We start from the raw sequence: 19,499 nt of genomic DNA on the forward strand, positions 1-19,499 counted from the left end.
CCTTATTTATATAGTAGATTGTTTAGTGAACCCTTATGGCGATTAAATATATAATTTAATCTTGGGCTGTTCTTGTATCTCGATCCGCGAACCCTACGTCTGTTGTTCGGTCCAATGAATGCGCTACCGGGCTGGTTTCTAGCCCAATATAAGTCTGTTATATCAAATAGAAACTGATGGCAGCTCTATCCAGGCCGACAAGGCTCTGCTTCACTGGAGTAGTGAAAGAGCCTGTCAGCCTGTTAGAAGTGTGGGAGAGTGTGGAGCCACGTCAGCGTCTGAGTGGACCACCTTGTCCCACTCCCTGGTGCCGCTCTGTACCCATGTGGACAGGAGGTGATGATGTAGAACTGTGCCGATCTGTCCTTATGCGTCCTTGAGGGGGTGTGGAACGTCACGTTGGTGCAAAGGGTAGATCCGTATCACGTGCTCCATCTGACGTAGTGTGACGTGAGGCGGGGTGTGGATCCACCGGAAGAAGCGGCGACAGCGGGATTCTGCGGGGTCACCTGGTGCTGTTTCTTCACATCATGTGTCCAGCCTGCCCCCCATGTGTCTACCTGCCCCCCATATGTCCATTCTACCCCCCATGTGTCCAACCTGCCCCCCATATATCGGTGCTGGCCGCCCATGTGTCCAGCCTACCACCCCCATATATCTATGCTGCCCCCCCCCCATATATCCATGCTGGCACCCCACGACCTAGCAGAGGCCGGCGGCTGACTTGAGTGAGCACGTTGCAGCCGGCGCATGACAGTGACGTCATACGCCGGCGATGTCAGTTTCATCGAGACATACGACGTGGTGGTTCAGGTAATGAACGCTGTGTGCGCATGTCCCTGCATATGCTCTGTCTGCGCTTTTAAAGGGCCCGTGCCCTTAAAATCCGCAGGCTTTTGTTTAAAAAATTCTTCTTCCCCCTCTCGTCTACAGCAAGCGCCCACCAGGGATTTCCCAGATACTCCGCCAGGCCAGTCCGGCCCTGTTGTTGCTAAATAAAATGTACTTACAAAAACTAAAGGTTCTTAGCGCATAAATTGGCCAATTCATGTATGCCCATCAGCCATGCAAAGGTCCCCATCCTCACTCCCAAGAAGGGAATGGGAATAGGGACCCATCAAAAGGAGGTCGCCTTTCCGAGTTTTCATGTCTTTTCCATTAAACAAAAGTAAAATATTTCCTATCACGTCACATCTGTGACTAATGACACTTCTAAGCAGTGGCCCTTCAGCATTTTTAGAGTTGATTGCGGCACTAAATATACGTATCTTCATCCAGAGAGCGTATTCCTGGACATATCACAGCTCCGTAGTTGTCTTTTAGGGAGTTGTAATAAGGATTTGTTCGCTCAGATTTCACAGTGCACGATCAGGGACGCCAGCTCTGCAATTCTGCCCCCAGCTAGGGTCAGACCTGTCAATCAAAAAAGGAGGAGGAGGAGCCTCTATCTTCTCGTGTCTGACATCTACTGGTGGAAAACTGAAACTTCTTATACCAATGAGTGCAGACAGTCCGGCCTTCTCCTCAGTGTTTGTGATCTGAGTGCTGTCCACGTTTTCCAACTGATGAAGGTCGATGCTGTGTCAGACACCAAGGATCATGCTGGTCGGCTGAGAGACCTAGTGAGTGACCAAATCCTGCGGAGGATGACGAGAGCTGGAAGATGGCTGACAGCGGTGGTGTAGAGGCAGTGTAATAGTAAGGCACTAGAGGGCTGTCCAGTCACAAGATACTGAGGATTATCAGTATTAGATTGTTGGGAGTCCAACACCCGACAGCCCTACCGACAACCCTGTACAAATCCCACAGCAGTGCTGCTGGAGCACAAGTCGCTGTATAGCATACCTGCTGGTAAGACACGCAGAGCATCGCAGCTATGATAAAAAGATGTTATAAAATGCAGACATCGCAGCTATGATGGAAAGATGTTATAAAATGCAGAGCAGCGCAGCTTTGATGGAAAGATGTTATAAAATGCAGATCACTGCAGCTATGATGGAAAGATGATATAAAATGCAGAGCGTCGCAGCTATGATGGAAAGATGTTATAAAATGCAGAGCATTGCAGCTATGATAGAAATGTTATAAAATGCAGAGCATTGCAGCTATGATAGAAATGTTATAAAATGCAGAGCATTGCAGCTATGATAGAAATGTTATAAAATGCAGAGCATTGCAGCTATGATAAAAAGATGTTATAAAATGCAGAGCATCGCAGCTATGATAGAAAGATGTTATAAAATGCAGAGCATTGCAGCTATGATAGAAAGATGTTATAAAATGCAGAGCATCGCAGCTATGATAGAAAGATGTTATAAAATGCAGAGCATTGCAGTTTTCGGGGTAAGGGATCTGTTGTCGCAGACCTATCTGCGTACCCATACTGAACCCGGTCCACCCTCAGTGTCTACAATGAGAATGTAAACATCAGAACTGCACTGCGGAGCAATAGAAGAAGGCCTACGGGTCTGACGAATAACACTTTACACCATGTGAACGGCCGGGCGTGTGTGCGACACTTACCTGGGGAAGGTATGGCACCAGCATGTTCTATTGGAAGAAGACAAGATGGCAGAGGCAGCGTGATGGGTCGTGTGGTTGTACTGCTGGACATGGACCATAATCAGAGTCAGCAGAAACCCTGAAATCTATAATATCGGACGACAGCACGTCGCGTGTTCCTTTAATCTGCCTGCCAGAGTTCTCCGCACGTGTATAGGAGCAGAGACTGTACTCATCTTTGCTCTTTTATTTACCTCGTTGAGTACAGACAGAATAAAACAACGTTTCTACCATACAGGTCGTCCTTCATGTAATAGGTACAAATAGATAATTGGCATATATAAATAAGTCACAGTCTTGTATAGAAAGGGCACTGGGGTGACAGAGGGAGACCTCTTCCTCTGTCAGCCACTTAGGTGGCGATGATCATGGAATTGGATAGATTAAGTTGTCAGGACCATGGGAAGCGCCAATCTAGCTTGGCTGACAGTGTTCACACCTTACATCTGTCACTAATTTTACAATGCAGCCCCACAAAAGTTCTTGTGTATCGGACTTAGCCCCTCAGTAACCACCCTAGAAAGGGCATGCCAGAAGTCACCAGGGTTTTAAGATTGTGCACACAAGAGACCAGATGAGGTTTTGTCTGTTGCTATTGCTGTTTATACGTAGGAGGGGAATATGGTGTTTCACCTGCTGCTGACAGATTATTATTATTATTATTATTATTATTATTTTAAACCCCGGACAACTATGGACAGGCTGTTTAGCTCGACATTTTTAGACAATGTTTTTTGCTTTTTTGGGCGGTATACCAGAAAAAAAGTTGATACGGTTGTCAACTCTGATCACAGATGGAAATCTTTCTTGTTTCTTCAGTAAGATATCTTCATGTTGGGTTTGTAGCCTTCAAGTTTTCTTATTTCTTCCTCCTCCTCTTCAGAAAATTCGTTGCTCCATATGCTAGAAGAGAAGAAGACCCCTCAGTATTAGTGGCTGTGACTTGTGGAGAAATTATTTTACACATCTCAGATTAGTCAGTGAGATGGCGAGTCTGTACAATCTTGTATTTTTCTAGAACTGTTGGCATTGGGAGATTTATTATTACAATGACAACATTTTCCTAAAGGTCACATAGACATTCATTATAGTTGCTACCGTTTTTTCCCCAAAAAACAGACCTACCCTGAGAATAAGCCAAAGCATGATTTTCAGAATTTTTGAGGATGCTCGGAATGTGCCGTACATCAAATATAAGACCTAGTTACACTTTATTAAAAAAAAGTCAATTTAAATGGTGTCTCGGCAGCTGTACATGCAAAAATGTAGAATTAATTGGCAATAGAAGGCAGAAGGACAGATGGATCCTTCACCAAGGAAAGCAGACACCCCAAAGGAATCCCACTCAAAGGACACCACCAAACCCGAAACAATAAAGGTTGGCAAGTCCCAGGCTCTCATACACAGATTGGACAGTCCCGCTAACGTCACTCCACTCTCGAGCCTATTATATTAGAGTGTTGTGGCTGCTTCCGGTCAACCGCTACACTTGACTACAGTGGAACACCGAAGACAAGGGACCTGACGGCACGTAACGCACCTGTGGCAGGGGTGACACCTGCAGGACTGCCCGATCTGTGTGTGAAAGCCCGGCATTTGCCAACCCTTTCTGTTTTGGGTCTCATGTGGTCTTTTGAGTGTGGTTCTTTGGGGGTATCTGTTTTTCTTGGTGAAGGGTTTATCCACTATTTACAACGGTACAGTATCGTATGTAAATAGATGAACACCAAATATACTGTACCGTACTGATATTTTGATCCCCAGAAAACATAACAAAATAAGACATCCCCTGAAAATAAGCCCTAATGCATCTTTTGGGCAAAGATTAATAGAAGACCCCGTTTTATTTTCGGGGAAACAGGGTAGTTGAGTCTGGGTCTTCTTGGCGACAACATTCTCGCTGCACTGTGCACACTGCATGTATGGAGTGGACTCAGGAGGTGAATCTGCTCCATGCAGCACCGGCGCTTGCTGTGGTATACAGCTGGCACCCAAGGGTATGTTATGCTGGTTAAATAGTTACTCTCATTATGTGTGTTCAGGAATGAACCGCTCCTCAGCCTCCCAGGTTCCTGCTCTCCTGTAGGCGGTGCGCTCTTGATGATTAATAGCTCAGACCACCGCATGGCTGTGCCGCTGCTCCGGACTGTGCACTATCCATGGTGCAAGCAGAGGCAGCATTGGGTCTGAAGCCTTGGAGGAGCGCAGAGTCCCTGAAGTTGACCGAATCCCATGATCTGACCGAGGAGGTGCATGCATGATCTGTATCAAGGACATTGTAAGTGCTGCGCTCCCTTGACCAGTGACCCGGAAAATGAGTACCAAAGTATAAAAATAAAGATACGTGAATGGGGCGCTCATCACTTAGCATTAAAATTTGTTTATTGCAATTCATTAGAAAACAGGATGTGAGCCAAAAATGGTTAATAGCCATTTCATGAAAAAAATCAGGCTTCCCCTGAGCCTCAGAGGGGTGAGTGCTCCATTCTTCTATCTTTTTCTTCTGGTGAGCATTACCCATACGATGTGGTTGCAATTGAGTCTATGAAGTCGTATATGATTACCGCCTTGTTGTGCACAGTGTGAACAGTATCACTCCATCTCAGTCCTGTACACGTCTCTTATACTCGCACGTCTCTGTCCAGTACACGTCTCTTATACTCGCACGTCTCCATCCTGTACACGTCTCTTATACTCACACGTCTCCGTCCTGTACACGTCTCTTATACTGGCACGTCTCCATCCTGTACACGTCTCTTATACTCGCACGTCTCCATCCTGTACACGTCTCTTATACTCGCACGTCTCCGTCCTGTACACGTCTCTTATACTCGCACGTCTCCGTCCTGTACACGTCTCTTATACTCGCACGTCTCCGTCCTGTACACGTCTCTTATACTCGCACGTCTCCGTCCTGTACACGTCTCTTATACTCGCACGTCTCCATCCTGTACACGTCTCTTATACTCGCACGTCTCCATCCTGTACACGTCTCTTATACTTGCACGTCTCCATCCTGTACACGTCTCTTATACTCGTGCGTCTCTGTCCAGTACACGTCTCTTATACTCGCACGTCTCCATCCTGTACACGTCTCTTATACTCGCACGTCTCCGTCCTGTACACGTCTCTTATACTCGCACGTCTCCGTCCTGTACACGTCTCTTATACTCGCACGTCTCCATCCTGTACACGTCTCTTATACTCGCGCGTCTCTGTCCAGTACACGTCTCTTATACTCGCACGTCTCCTCCTGTACACGTCTCTTATACTCGCACGTCTCCATCCTGTACACGTCTCTTATACTCGCACGTCTCCGTCCTGTACACATCTCTTATACTCACACGTCTCCATCCTGTACACATCTCTTATACTCGTGTGGTGCCCCTGAGGGTTCGACCGCAACAGGGATGCTGCACTTCTGTAGTGGAGTGTAGTGTTCCTCCTCTGAGGTAAGAACAGTGTGATGGTCAGGACCCAACTTCCACATCCAACACCACACTTCTCCACCATAGGGGGCTAGAATGCACTAGGTGCTGACTCTACTGGAATCGGGAGACTGGGGAACCAAGAGTTAAGGGAACCATTTAGTGGGTGAGGGTGGAGGACTTTAGTGACACTTAATAATTCATAATTAATACCCAGCCATCTTGGTCTTTGGTCCTTTGTCCCTTTTTCCTTTTCGACTTATGATGGTTCTTTGACTGTGCTACTGTGACCTCCTACCCTGGACGCGGATCCTGTGTGGGCCCGCATCGGATGGAGACACAGCCCTTGTACCTTGGCCTTGGGGCGAGGGGCAGGCTGCAGATAATGAATGTCTCAGCCAGGTCAGGGTCCATGACCAAGAAGGCCCGGAGCTTTAGAGTGTAACTCCACCGCAAATGGATTCCAGGCAGGATGCAGACGGAGCGGTATACGCCACCTGTCCTCGCTATGCTGATCTATTCAGAGGGAGTCCGGCTGCAAGAGGGGTACTGGCCCCCGACACCCGACCTGGCTACTCCACGTCCTGGTCGGGAAAGCCCGGTATTCCCTGAGGATCCCACCGGGTAACAGAAGGGGCGGAGCTGCCACCCGTGCCCTTTTTCTGAGAGGAGTTCAGAGGGAGACCCGGCCTATTTACACACACAGACAGGAAAGGACTCGGTCTGTAGTTTAGGAACACTCTGGTGCGGGGTCCTGATCGAACACTGGACTTACTCGGAGATTGTCGGATCCCCGACCCTGGTGACCGCAGAACTCCGCGAGGAGCAGGGAGTCGCCTTCCTTCTGCCATCTCTTATGTGAGTAAAGCCTTGGAAGTTCACCCTTATGGCCTCCGGACTCTTTATTCTGCGCCACACTGCACTATGCAGAGACTTCCTTTACTACTATCCCCTACTCCCTTCCATCCTGTCTCTCTGCCCTGAGGCCTTGCTCCGCCTGTGGGGAGTAGTAACAACGATGGCCGCCATACCACCATGCCTCAGCGGACTGCAGCGGCGCTGGTGGCCTTCACCAGGTGCCACAGGTGGCGTAGTCGAAATCAGCCACTCAACCCGGATAAGCCCGTACCATCCTTTTTTAATTGTGATGGCCCTGGGCACGGAGCAGGTCCGGGCCACGGCTGCACCCCAACTCTCCATCAAAGGACCCGACTCCGAGTCCCCCATCTCCCAGGGTAAAAAGGGGCTTTCGAGTAGAGGCGTCACAAACTTGGCGTAGTCGACAGGATCGCGTGCCCGCAGCAAAGGAAGGAATTACCCATTGCTACCAGGTACTGTGTGCCTTACACCTTTGACTTTCGTTTTTCACTTAAAATGGCGCCCGCCCAAGAAGAACAGGCGCCATAGTGCTGTGAAAAGACGGTCTTCAAACACCTCCCATTGTGGGCTGGGCTCCCGCATGGTGCCAAAAGTGCGATCTGCCCCTTCCATCAGAGACTGTCCGCGGGGTAATGCCCGTCAAACCGGATGGGCTGAATGAAGGCGGGCCTGTCAGCAGGCCGCACAGGAACCGCCCCGAAAGAGGAGGAAGGAGAAAAGTAACATGGTGCAGCCATTGCAGTTGGAGGTTGGCAATCTTCGGGAGCAGACATGGACGCTTCTGGAGCGCAACCTACCGAGCCTTCTGAACCCGGTTCAGGTCCTTCACCCGGCAGGGAGCGAGGCGGCAAGATCTTAACAGCGGGAGAATTGGAGTTTCTTCACCAGGAAGCCCCGGGTCTTATGCGGAGACAGATAGAGGCCCAGGAGGCGGCGACGGCTGCGTGGCGGGAAGAAATATTGCTGCGCATCCGGGCCCGCCGCCAAGGAGCTGAAGCCCAGGCAGACGCGGTGACAGAGGTCGCGAGCGGCCCAGAGGCGGGTGAGTGTGCTTCCCCTGCCCCAGCTGCTGAGCCTACCGTACTCATGCTGGACCTCATGACCGAATATCTCCGGCCTGGCGCGGTCACCTGGCAGCAGGTCTTTGCTCCGGAGCTGCAAGAGGCAGCTATCGGTGGGGACCTGCGATGCCGCCCTACTCTCAAATCAGACGTACCTGAAGCTGCAGAGGTGTCCACCGGCTCCAACCCGGACTGGTCCACACTTGCAGAGGACCCGCAGCAGCCTCTAATGACACCGCCTCCTGCACCGACAGTCACCTGGCCGGAGGCCGAGGAGTGGGCCTCGGACAACCAGGGGGGGGACCTGATGGGCTTCCCCCAGGAGACCCGGGCTGAAGCACAGAGGAGGAGTGAGCGGTGCCGTGAACAGATCCTCCAACTCGCTCGGGAGCAACGCCAGAGGGAGGTTCGCTGCGAGTGCCTCGAGGTGAGGGCCAAAGCTGCCAAGTCCCGGGTCCGACAGGAGGAGGCAACCCGTCCCAGTCCCCGTGTGGAAGGGCAAGTCGTCCGCTTCCACCATGAGGCGGGGTGGGGATTCATCAGGAGTCCCCAGTACCAGGACGACATCTTTGTACGCCGGCGGGATGACGAGCCGCGCTTGTAGAAGGGACACCCTGGCCAGAACCTCTTCCCGGGCGATGTAGTCACTTACTCTCGCCACCATGGGGTGCGAGGGTGGTACGCCCTGGATGTTCACAAAGTGTCCGGGAGCGACGCCCCCTCGCGCTCAGCCTCAGGGGATCGGTCAGCCTCCGTCGGGAGGAACGAGCCTTTTCCCAGGAGGGAACCCGAGATCTAAGCAGCCCCGGCGGTTGTAACCTGTTAAAAAGTTAAAATGTTGACATTTATGTTTTGATTTTTCTATCCCTGGTTTCTGGAGACATTGGTCCCTGCGGACTGGCAGCAGACAGACTCCCTTCCTGTATATAGTTTGCATCTCTTTAGGTGCTCCATATTGGTTTTATATAAAGCCGCGTATATAATTCTACCTCAGACCTCAGAAGAAAAACCTGTCAGGGTGGTTCTCTTGGAGGTCCAACTCGGGATCTACATGCCCTGCAGCCACCCCAGGGCCCATGTTGGGGGTTTGGGACAGGTCCCTCACACTTCTGAACTGACTCTTCGTCCTTACACTTTAACCCGTCTGTCTGCATATTAATGTCTCTGGAAAATGCTAGCACTTTTATAATTTTATACTTTTGCACTTTTATAATGTTATGTCATGTTTGCAACGTTTAAGAAAAAGTGCCTCCCATAAAGGGAAGATAGTTTGTTGTTAAAATATAAAAGAAAACTTTGTAGGTGTTACTCTTTTGCAGCCCACGGACGTGCTGTGTTATACCAGGGGGGAATGTGGCGCCCCTGAGGGTTCGAACGCCTCAGGGATGCTGCACTTCTGTAGTGGAGTGTAGTGTTCCTCCTCTGAGGTAAGAACAGTGTGATGGTCAGGGCCCAACTTCCACATCCAACACCACACTTCTCCACCAGAGGGGGCTAGAATGCGCTAGGTGCTGCCCCTACTGGAATCGGGAGACTGGGGAACCAAGAGTTAGGGGAACCATTTAGTGGGTGAGGGTGGAGGACTCACATTTTAGTGACATTTAATAATTCATATTTAATACCCAGCCATCTTGGTCTTTGGTCCTTTGTCCCTTTTTCCTTTTCGTCTTATGATGGTTCTTTGACTGTGCTACTGTGACCTCCTACCCTGGACGCGGATCCTGTGTGGGCCCGCATCGGATGGAGACACAGCCCTCGTACCTTGGCCTTGGGTCGAGGGGCAGGCTGCAGATAATGAATGTCTCAGCCCGGTCAGGGACCATGACCAAGAAGGCCCGGAGCTTTAGAGTGTAGCTCCACCGCAAATGGATCCCAGGGAGGATGCAGACGGAGCGGTGTACGCCACCTGTCCTCGCCAACCTGATATATTCAGAGGGAGTCCGGCTGCAAGAGGGGTACTGGCCCCCGACACCCGACCTTGCTACTCCACGTCCTGGTCGGGAAAGCCCGGTAGGCCCTGAGGATCCCACCGGGTAACGGAAGGAGCGGAGCTGCCTCCCGTGCCCTTTTTCTGAGAGGAGTTCAGAGGGAGACCTGGCCTATTTACACACACAGACAGGAAAGGACTCGGTCTGTAGTTTAGGAACACTCTGGTGTGGGGTCCTGATCGAACACTGGACTTACTCGGAGGTTGTCGGATCCCCGACCCTGGTGACCGCAGAACTCCGCGAGGAGCAGGGAGTCGCCTTCCTTCTGCCATCTCTTATGTGAATAAAGCCTTGGAAGTTCACCCCTATGGCCTCCGGACTCTTTATTCTGCGCCACACTGCACTATGCAGAGACTTCCTTTACTACTATCCCCCTTCCATCCTGTCTCTCTGCCCTGAGGCCCTGCTCCGCCTGTGGGGAGTAGTAACAACGATGGCAGCCATACCACCATGCCTCAGCGGACTGCAGCGGCGCTGGTGGCCTTCACCAGTTGCCACAGGTGGCGTAGTCGAAATCAGCCACTCAACCCGGATAAGCCCGTACCATCCTTTTTTAATTGTGACGGCCCTGGGCACGGAGCGGGTCCGGGCCATGGCTGCACCCCAACTCTCCATCAAAGGACCCGACTCCGAGTCCCCCATCTCCCAGGGTAAAAAGGGGCTTTCGAGTAGAGGCGTCACACTCGCACGTCTCTGTCCTGTACACGTCTCTTATACTCGCACGTCCCCATACTGTACACGTCTCTCACCGTAATTCCTTTATCCTGCAGTCTGGACTGGACAGAGCCTCCATCAAGTCACTGAAGTAAGGACCAGACAGACGGTTATCAGACAGGACAAGTGTCTTCAGAGACCGATTATTGTTTATTGCAGACATCAGGTGGATGCAGGCCGTGTCGGGTAGATCATTACCAGCCAAACTGTTGGAAGAGGAGAAGATATAGGTGACCAGTTCAAAGAGTATATCCCAGCTTTCAGTAAAATCCACAAATGTCATCACTAGAATTCATTTCCTTTGCGTGTGATGTAAAAAATAAGGGGGCCCTCACCTATCAAGAAAATTGGTGTTTACATAGAAGTAGATATATTAAATTATGGTATAAATTTTCCTAAGGCTTCATTCAGACAGACATAATTTATATGGCCGCAAGACCCAGGCTCTATAGTTTTCAAGTGAATCTACATAGATCATTATAGAACCGCGGGGTCAGTGTAATATCTTCTGTCTCCCTGTACCAAGTCTCCATCCTCTACATTCTCTGTTTGTCTAGTTGCCATCCGGCCTCTACAGCCTTCGGTACTCCAACCTCACTACATCAACGTCATCTGTCTGTGCTATGACGGCTCGTTCTGCCCGTGCTACGACGGCTCGTTCTGCCCGTGCTACGACGGCTCGTTTTGCCCGTGCTACGACGGCTCGTTTTGCCCGTGCTACGACGGCTCGTTCTGCCCGTGCTACGACGGCTCGTTCTGCCCGTGCTACGACGGCTCGTTCTGCCCGTGCTACGACGGCTCGTTCTGCCCGTGCTACGACGGCTCGTTCTGCCCGTGCTACGACGGCTCGTTCTGCCCATGCTACGACGGCTCGTTCTGCCCAAGGCTTTGAGGACTCACCTCACCAGATTAGACACAACACCAGGACTCTGTTTAAATTTACACCAGCACATATCCATAGGCTTTAATAGCCAAAATTTAGAGAAATGTTCCCAACTCATATTTCACCTGTATGCTTCATCCAGGTGGTGTTATTCTTTTGGAACTAGAATTACAGTGTCTGTCACCCCCAGAATGTGATTTCAACTATTTATACAGTCTTATAGCGGGACTTAGCCCCTAAAATAACCTCAGACCTGCAACACAGATTTTACTTTTTTAGTTGGACAGAAAAATGCTTTAGAGGGCTCGTCGGTGCACCCTTGGTGTGGCCAAAGGCTCAGTTCACTATTCCTTCACCTGAATCAACAAAGCCACGCACCTCCTCTTAGCGTCTCTGACAGCGCTCCCTGGCCCAGCGTCAGCTCTGCATGAATTCAGTCTTCGGTCCTGGACTGACACTGCAGGAGTTGAGCTGTGGTGCTCATACAGTGACAGTGCAGGGCGCTCTCATCCCTTTCTCCATTCGCTATTGTGTGATCCATGTGCAGTGAACAGGCACTACAGACAGAGAAGGATGAGAGCGTGCCACCATAGCCGTGTTATCCATTCTGCTAATGATCTAACAACATCCTCCATAGTCTAAACTTACCATCTCCAAGACTTTTCTCGTGCTGCACCAGCTGTCTAGAATGTGATACCCCAGACAATCGGGGTTATTTCCAGTGTAGCATGTGTTTTCTGACAAATTGTAACCAGGGTCATTTCTGGTATGGTTTCTATATGTTGCCTCTGGTTTGTAAAGTGCTGGTGTATATGTTGGCTCTATATAGAGTATTACTATTCTGACATTTCTTACATCCTCCGTTACACAACGTAGAGGAGTGATGTGAGGAGAGGAGACAGTCAGAAGACAGTCAGATATTATTAGAGACATCACATAAAAGTAGAATAAGATCCATGTTTAACCTTGTGCCCACATGTCCTGTACACTTCTCATATACTCACTCCAGTTTTTTTATCACGCAGGTTGGAAGAGCCGCCATCAGGTCACTGAAGTGAGGACCAGACAGGTGGTTATTATACAAGATGAGGGTCTTCAGGGACTGGTTATTCCTTATTCCAGATGCCAACTGGGTGCAGGAAGTGTTTGGTAGATTATTCCTATCCAATCTGTAGGTAGAGAAAACGTAATGTGGATGACACATCTACATAGCGGTTGTAGGAAATACGTAGAGTGTGAATGTGGAGGAAAAATGTTCCGACTGTGAGAAATATTGGACCCGGTGAGGAACATTAGAACATTCATTTATTAAAGTGATTATCCAGTGAATGGATAGATGATAACTTGCTGATCGATGGGGACATGCACCGATCAGCGGTTTAGGGAATTATTATCCTCGTTACAAAATGGCTCGTCAGTTCGGACACATGACAGCCATGCCAATTCATTCTATATAAGTCTGCCAGAAAAAAGCTGAGCGCAGCACTCGGCAGCCCCTCAGGAAATGGGAGCGAGGCCGCACCAATCTAAGTAGGTCCCAGCGGACCCCGCTGATCAACAAGTTATCACCCATTTTTTTGATAAGTGATAATTGCTTGCACCAGATAACTAATTTAAGGATGGGAGTTTGAAACATACTTTAGTGTAGAAGATACTTTACATATAATAGTTTTTTTTATCTACTGTATAACTTTTACAATTCTCTAATTTTGAATATACTTTTGCACGTAGGTATCAGTTTCTTCTCTTCCCTCTCATCGGGTGATGTGTCTTCGCTTCTTCAAGGGCTGTTTTTTTGCATAATGAAGTGACTTTTTCATTTTACTATTTTTGTGCTGCGTTCTGTAACCCTGCCTCTCTGCGACTTCAGGACGCAGATTTGATGTTTACATGGTGGTAACTTTGGAATACTTTTAAAGTGACTGTGAAGATTTTTTCTGATACCTTGTTGTGATGATACATCTTATAATCTTAATCAGCCAGACGTTTAGATTTGTTAATCCAAGAGAAATACACTATTATCTTTGTGTTGAATTGTAAATGTATGTGTATTTCTGTGGCTGGTCAAGAAGGACAGACCAGTATTTGTATAACTCTGATTATTGTCTCCTCGTGGGTCATATATTTGTTAATATGCTAATGACTTATTATACTAAGCTAGCTAGATGTTTATTTACAAAAGCCCCCTACTATTCCAACTATGTAAATAGATTAGCTCAAACAATGAGACCTGAGCCCTGTGAGTAATGCCCTCCCTAACCCTTGTCCTGTGGATGTGTACTTAAAAAGGACATATGGTTTTGTAGCAGTCAGACTTGAATCAAGGAGAATCAAAAAGACATTTACAAGGAGAAACAAAGATCAGACTCTCGTCACACCATCAGCTTGATAGTATGGCTTTACCCAAAGAGACACCGAATTGGATTCTACATTATTCCAGCCCAAGGGTGTATGGCCCTGACTGAAAAGATACGGATCTGCTCCACTGACCATCAGAGAGCCCATGGATACATTTGGGAAGACCAGGTTGGGACGATGAAGTCACCGGGCCCTATGGATATGTTGTTTGGGGTTGCCAGGTGGGACCCTCTGGTCACCAGGAACCCATGAAGACATTCGGAGAAGCCAGATTGGGACCAGCTGGTCATCTGGCTCCATGTAAACTCTTGGAGAGGTTAGGGTGGGACCCTTGGGTCTCCTGGCCTTGTACCTCGATGGACTGCTAGCTTACTAAGCTTCCTGCTACCTTCTATCTGTGGGGGCCCGCCAGAATCGTGGCACCACTGGTTGAGATAGTTGGCCCTGGAAGTCCCAAAGTCACAGCTGTTCTATCCCAGGCGGGCGGAGAAGGAAGGGTGAGACTGTAATGCTGTACCATCTTGGGTATTTGCTGGGACTGGTCTATGTGTTTATTGTCCGTTTTGTGGATCAATAAAGTATTTTCACACTGTTTTACCCTCACTCTGTGCTGTTTGAGTAATACTACGCCCATGGAAGACCCGGGTCTTCACACTTGTATTTTATGGTAATACAAAAATTAGGTTGATATGATCAAGATTATTAAATGAGAAATTGAAAATTTCACAAAAATACTGAAAAATAAGGCAATTTTCAAAATGTGAAATGTTATTCCCTTAAAACAGATAATGAACTATTTTCCTGATATTTACTGTACATGTGGCTTACATTGGCATTGTTTTTATACTTTTACATTTTGGTGACATTAGATATCTGGTAAGTTTGGCATACATTTTTTAAAGCTTTTTAAAGTTTACAAGAAACATTATTTATTTTTTTTAATTAGGGACAAATTTACTTCTTAAGTGGCTTTGAGAGGCCGATACAATAGTGGCCCCCACAGAACACCCCATCTGACACAGGGCGTTCTTTAAAGGGGCTGTTTCCTTTTTCGAAAGCTTTTCTGCAGCCAGAGACCGGAGCAGCGCTGGAGACTTACCGGGAGGATAAGAAAAAGAGGTTGCTGTTTTACCACAAGCTGAGATTTTGGAGAAAAGTTTTCTTGGAGGAGACAACCCTTTTAAATATTCAAAGGAGAAATTATGATGTTTCTTAACCCTCCATGTTTTTCACAGTAATTAAAACAATGTGAACTAAAAATTTAAACATTTCAATTTTATTAAATTTTATTCTATTTTTCTGTAACACAGCGGACCAAACCCGAAGAAACACGACTCAATAGCGTTACATTAGTTTGAAAGACATCCCATCGGGTGCTACTGGACTCACACGAGGGCCTCATAAATCATGGAGAACCTTTTGGGGCCTTCTTTTTATTAGGATTTTCTGCAGACGCCATTTCAAGTTGACTTGTGCTGGATACTAAAGTTAAGTTTATTGTCCACCAATTTCCTCCAAAACTGTTTCAGTGGCAGTTTTACCCAGTTTTTTACTTTTTAGAATAGATTTGCCATCTTTATTTCCTTGGAATATATCTGACCCCCATGTGATTGACTACAGGAACCTGACTGATGTACTGGAATGAGATCCTCAGAGCCACTGTCCCCAATGTGTCTCCATGTGATGCGGCTCCTCCGGGTCTCTGATCAGACTCCATGTATAAAAGTGGAATAGCAATAATAATAGCAAAAGATGACATTTCTTACATCTCCATAACATGTCATAGTGAAGTGATAGAAGAAGACACAGTCGACATTAGAAGATACATCACATAACAACGAGCAGTCAGTAGATTATCCATGTATATCTTGTCCTCAAATGTTTCCGTCCTGTACACGTCTCTTACACCCGCACGTCTCCATCCTGTACACGTCTCTTATACTCGCACGTCTCCATCCTGTACATGTCTCTTATACTCGCACGTCTCCATCCTGTACATGTCTCTTATACTCGCACGTCTCCATCCTGTACACGTCTCTTACACCCGCACGTCTCCATCCTGTACACGTCTCTTATACTCGCACGTCTCCATCCTGTACACGTCTCTTATACTCGCACGTCTCCATCCTGTACACGTCTCTTATACCCGCACGTCTCCCTCCTGTACACGTCTCTTATACTCGCACGTCTCCGTTCTGTACACGTCTCTTATACTCGCACGTCTCCATCCTGTAGACGTCTCTTATACTCGCACGTCTCCATCCCGTAGACGTCTCTCATACTCACACGTCTCCATCCCGTACACGTCTCTTATACTCACACGTCTCCGTCCTGTACAGGTCTCTTATACTCGCACGTCTCCGTCCTGTACACGTCTCTTATACTCGCATGTCTCCGTCCTGTACACGTCTCTTATACTCGCACGTCTCTGTCCTGTACACGTCTCTTATACTCGCACGTCTCCGTCCTGTACACGTCTCTTATACTCGCACGTCTCCATCCTGTACACGTCTCTTATACTCGCACGTCTCCATCCTGTACACGTCTCTTATACTCGCACGTCTCCGTCCTGTACACGTCTCTTATACTCGCACGTCTCCATCCTGTACACGTCTCTTATACTCGCACGTCTCCATCCTGTACACGTCTCTTATACTCGCACGTCTCCGTCCTGTACACGTCTCTTATACTCGCACGTCTCCATCCTGTACACGGCTCTTACACTTGCACGTCTCCATCCTGTACACGGCTCTTATACTCGCACGTCTCTGTCCTGTACACGTCTCTTATACTCGCACGTCTCCGTCCTGTACACATCTCTTATACTCGCACGTCTCCGTCCTGTACACATCTCTTATACTCGCACGTCTCCATCCTGTACACGTCTCTTATACTCGCACGTCTCCGTCCTGTACACGTCTCTTATACTCGCACGTCTCCATCCTGTACACGTCTCTTATACTCGCACGTCTCCGTCCTGTACACGTCTCTTATACTCGCACGTCTCTGTCCTGTACACGTCACTTTTACTTACTCTAATTCCTCTATCCTGCATTCTGGACTGGACAGAGCCTCCATCAGGTCACTGAAGTGATCACCGAAAAGTCGGTTATTAGACAGGACAAGTTTCTTCAGGGACCGGTTATTTCTTATAACAGACGCCAGCTGAATGCAGGCAGTGTCGGGTAGATCATTACTGGACAAACTGTAAGAATAAAATAAGATGTTGGTGTCATATCTACAGAGTATAAACCATAATTGAGTTCTCTTGTGTGATAGGTGTCATGAGTCAAGTGACCTAAGTGTCAAAAAGACCAGCAAAGGTTCTGAGGAATATTAGACGGTGGTATCATGACACGTGATCAAACTTGGGATAATTCAGTTTTTGAAAAGCAAAAGCTTAGTGATTATGTTATTACTATGGGGAAATGTAAGACTGGACAGTGCTGAGTCCTTTGTAATGATCTCTTTATACCTAGGCCTGCATTGATTGTCCTTTTCTCGGCACATGACATCAGTGGTCTGATGTTATTGGTGTTGATACGTCCCTTATAAAGCCAGTTGGATCATTCTTAATGATTGCTGATAGCAGCAGGGAGAGCAGAAAAGTGATTGGGTTTAGTGTCTGAAGTGTATATGGGCATTCTGGCATTAAATCCAGTGGTTTCATAAAGAAGAGTCAAGCTCCATCTACTTACCATAATATAAGCAAATATTGAACCAGTTTGTCAAACAAGGTGTGAGAAAGAATTAGTGCAACACAAAGGGAAGAGGGAAAGGGAGCCCAGACCCTAGGGAAAGGGGGGGGGAGTGGAGACCTCCTAGGTTGATCTAGCGTCACCCTGTCTCCCCTAACGTCCCTGTATTGGCTCTTCACCAATCGCCGCACGCGTGCGTCACCCTGTCTTTCCCTGGCGTATAGCTAAGGCTAGGGAAGGGAGGAGATGAGCACTAATCGATCTCCACTAAACACTATAGACAACAAGGGTGGACAAACATGGGAAATAGCTTAGCTTTAGACGAATCCAGACAAATGCGCACATGTCCTCAAGCTCCAGAGAGGACAAAGTACTGCTCTTGCTAAAGCCTTCACATGTAGTAATGAATATCGCCGGTACCTCCCTCCAGCAGGTATTTATACACCCAGGCAGGGTGCTAATTAGTCAGAGGGAGGTAACCGCTGGGTCCTAGAGACAGCCTCTAAGAAGTTGTCTGTAATGCCAAACGTAGAGATCTCCTGCAACCAACTGCAGGGCGACTGTCTGTCACCTCTGACACACCCGTGACACTGTTGGGTCCAGAACTTGAATGTAATTGCAGTCATGACTTTGTGCTGTTATATATAGCACCATCTAGAGTTGCATTATCAGGTCGCTGCAAGACCAGAACGGCGGTGTCGGCTATGTAACCTAACTTTTCCTTTAGCCTTCTGGTGCAAGTCTTGGCTGTAGCAATGTATGTTGCAGAGAAGAACACCGTATTTATGAGAGGTCTCAGCTATTTTCACAGGCCTGTAGATCTCACCCTCAGAAAGACTGTAGTGTAGGAAAATGCATTCTCCGTGAACGTTTGAAAATCCCTGATAGTCTCTTCAAGGGCAGAGATGCACAAAGTCTGGGAGAAGACTGAAATTCAGCTTCCATTGCCTGAACGATCAACGTGCAACAGACGAGCGTGGACAGACCGCACCACAGGTCCAAAGGATGACAAAGGAGACCAATTAAGCAGATAATGGCTCCATAAGAAGAAATCAAGCCAAGTATGGGCTGCGTGAAACGGAGAGTGGTAAGTGTAGGCCACAATCCCTGGATGCAAACCTCTATCGGTAGCAAAGCACAGAAGAAAGAGCCTTCATGCAAAATTACACTTGGTGGCTTCCACCTGAAGATGCATCCGATGAAGCTGAAATTGCCTCTTATCGCGACAAACACCTCTGAAAACTCATTTAGCTGAAACTAATGAATTTTGCTTGTTAATATCTAGTCCTAGCTGCGGAGATAGAACATAATGTCAAATATTTAAAGTACATCAATATTTTGGGAAAAGGAAGAATATCGTTTTCTTATGCATGCGATAAAGCACTTAAACGGGTTTTCCAACGAACAAATAACATTTTAATCAATAGATCTTGGCATAATAATAAGTTTCACAATTGGATTTATTAAGAAAAACAAATGTCCCTGTGCTGAGATAATCTTATAAATGTGCCTCTGCTGTGTACTGTGTAATGCCTGTGTCTGACCGTGCAGGAACATGGTCTGATCATACCACAGCTCCTGGACAGGAGCCAGAGTTACCAGCAGGTGGGAGACAATCATCAGTGCTCCTGTGTGGCAACCGCTGAATACTGATGTGGCCGTGTACTAAGGTCCATGGAAATGGTTTGCTCATCTCTAATATATTTGTGTATTACTATGTCATTTTTGGTCCTACGTGTAGTATGTTTGCTGATAAATGTGATGCGACTCCTCCTGGTCACTGATCAGACGGTATATACAATAGCAGAATAGTAATAATAGCAGGAGATGACATTTCTTACATCTCATTAAATGTCATAGAGAAGTGATGTGAGGAGACGAGACAGTCAGACATTAGCAGAGATGTCACATAACAAGGAGCAGTCAGA

General features: G+C 47.8%; 1 protein-coding gene across 1 annotated transcript in view; it reads right to left on the reverse strand.

The window, feature by feature from the left end:
* Nucleotides 1–2,740: 2,740 nt before the first annotated feature.
* The window catches only part of LOC141153976 (NACHT, LRR and PYD domains-containing protein 3-like), a 93,665-nt gene continuing 76,906 nt past the window's right edge, over nucleotides 2,741–19,499 (reverse strand). The window contains exons 8-11 of the mRNA XM_073639307.1: nucleotides 16,908–17,078; nucleotides 12,520–12,684; nucleotides 10,668–10,838; nucleotides 2,741–3,465 (exon numbers count right to left, since the gene is read on the reverse strand). Of these exons, the coding sequence (XP_073495408.1) occupies nucleotides 3,378–3,465; nucleotides 10,668–10,838; nucleotides 12,520–12,684; nucleotides 16,908–17,078 (595 nt within the window). The 3' untranslated portion in view covers nucleotides 2,741–3,377. The remainder of the gene's footprint in view (nucleotides 3,466–10,667; nucleotides 10,839–12,519; nucleotides 12,685–16,907; nucleotides 17,079–19,499) is intronic.

Source organism: Phyllobates terribilis, unplaced genomic scaffold, assembly GCF_046119375.1.
Source record: "Phyllobates terribilis strain yellow unplaced genomic scaffold, ASM4611937v1 Scaffold_7__3_contigs__length_470593459, whole genome shotgun sequence".
NCBI classification, from domain to species: domain Eukaryota; kingdom Metazoa; phylum Chordata; class Amphibia; order Anura; family Dendrobatidae; genus Phyllobates; species Phyllobates terribilis.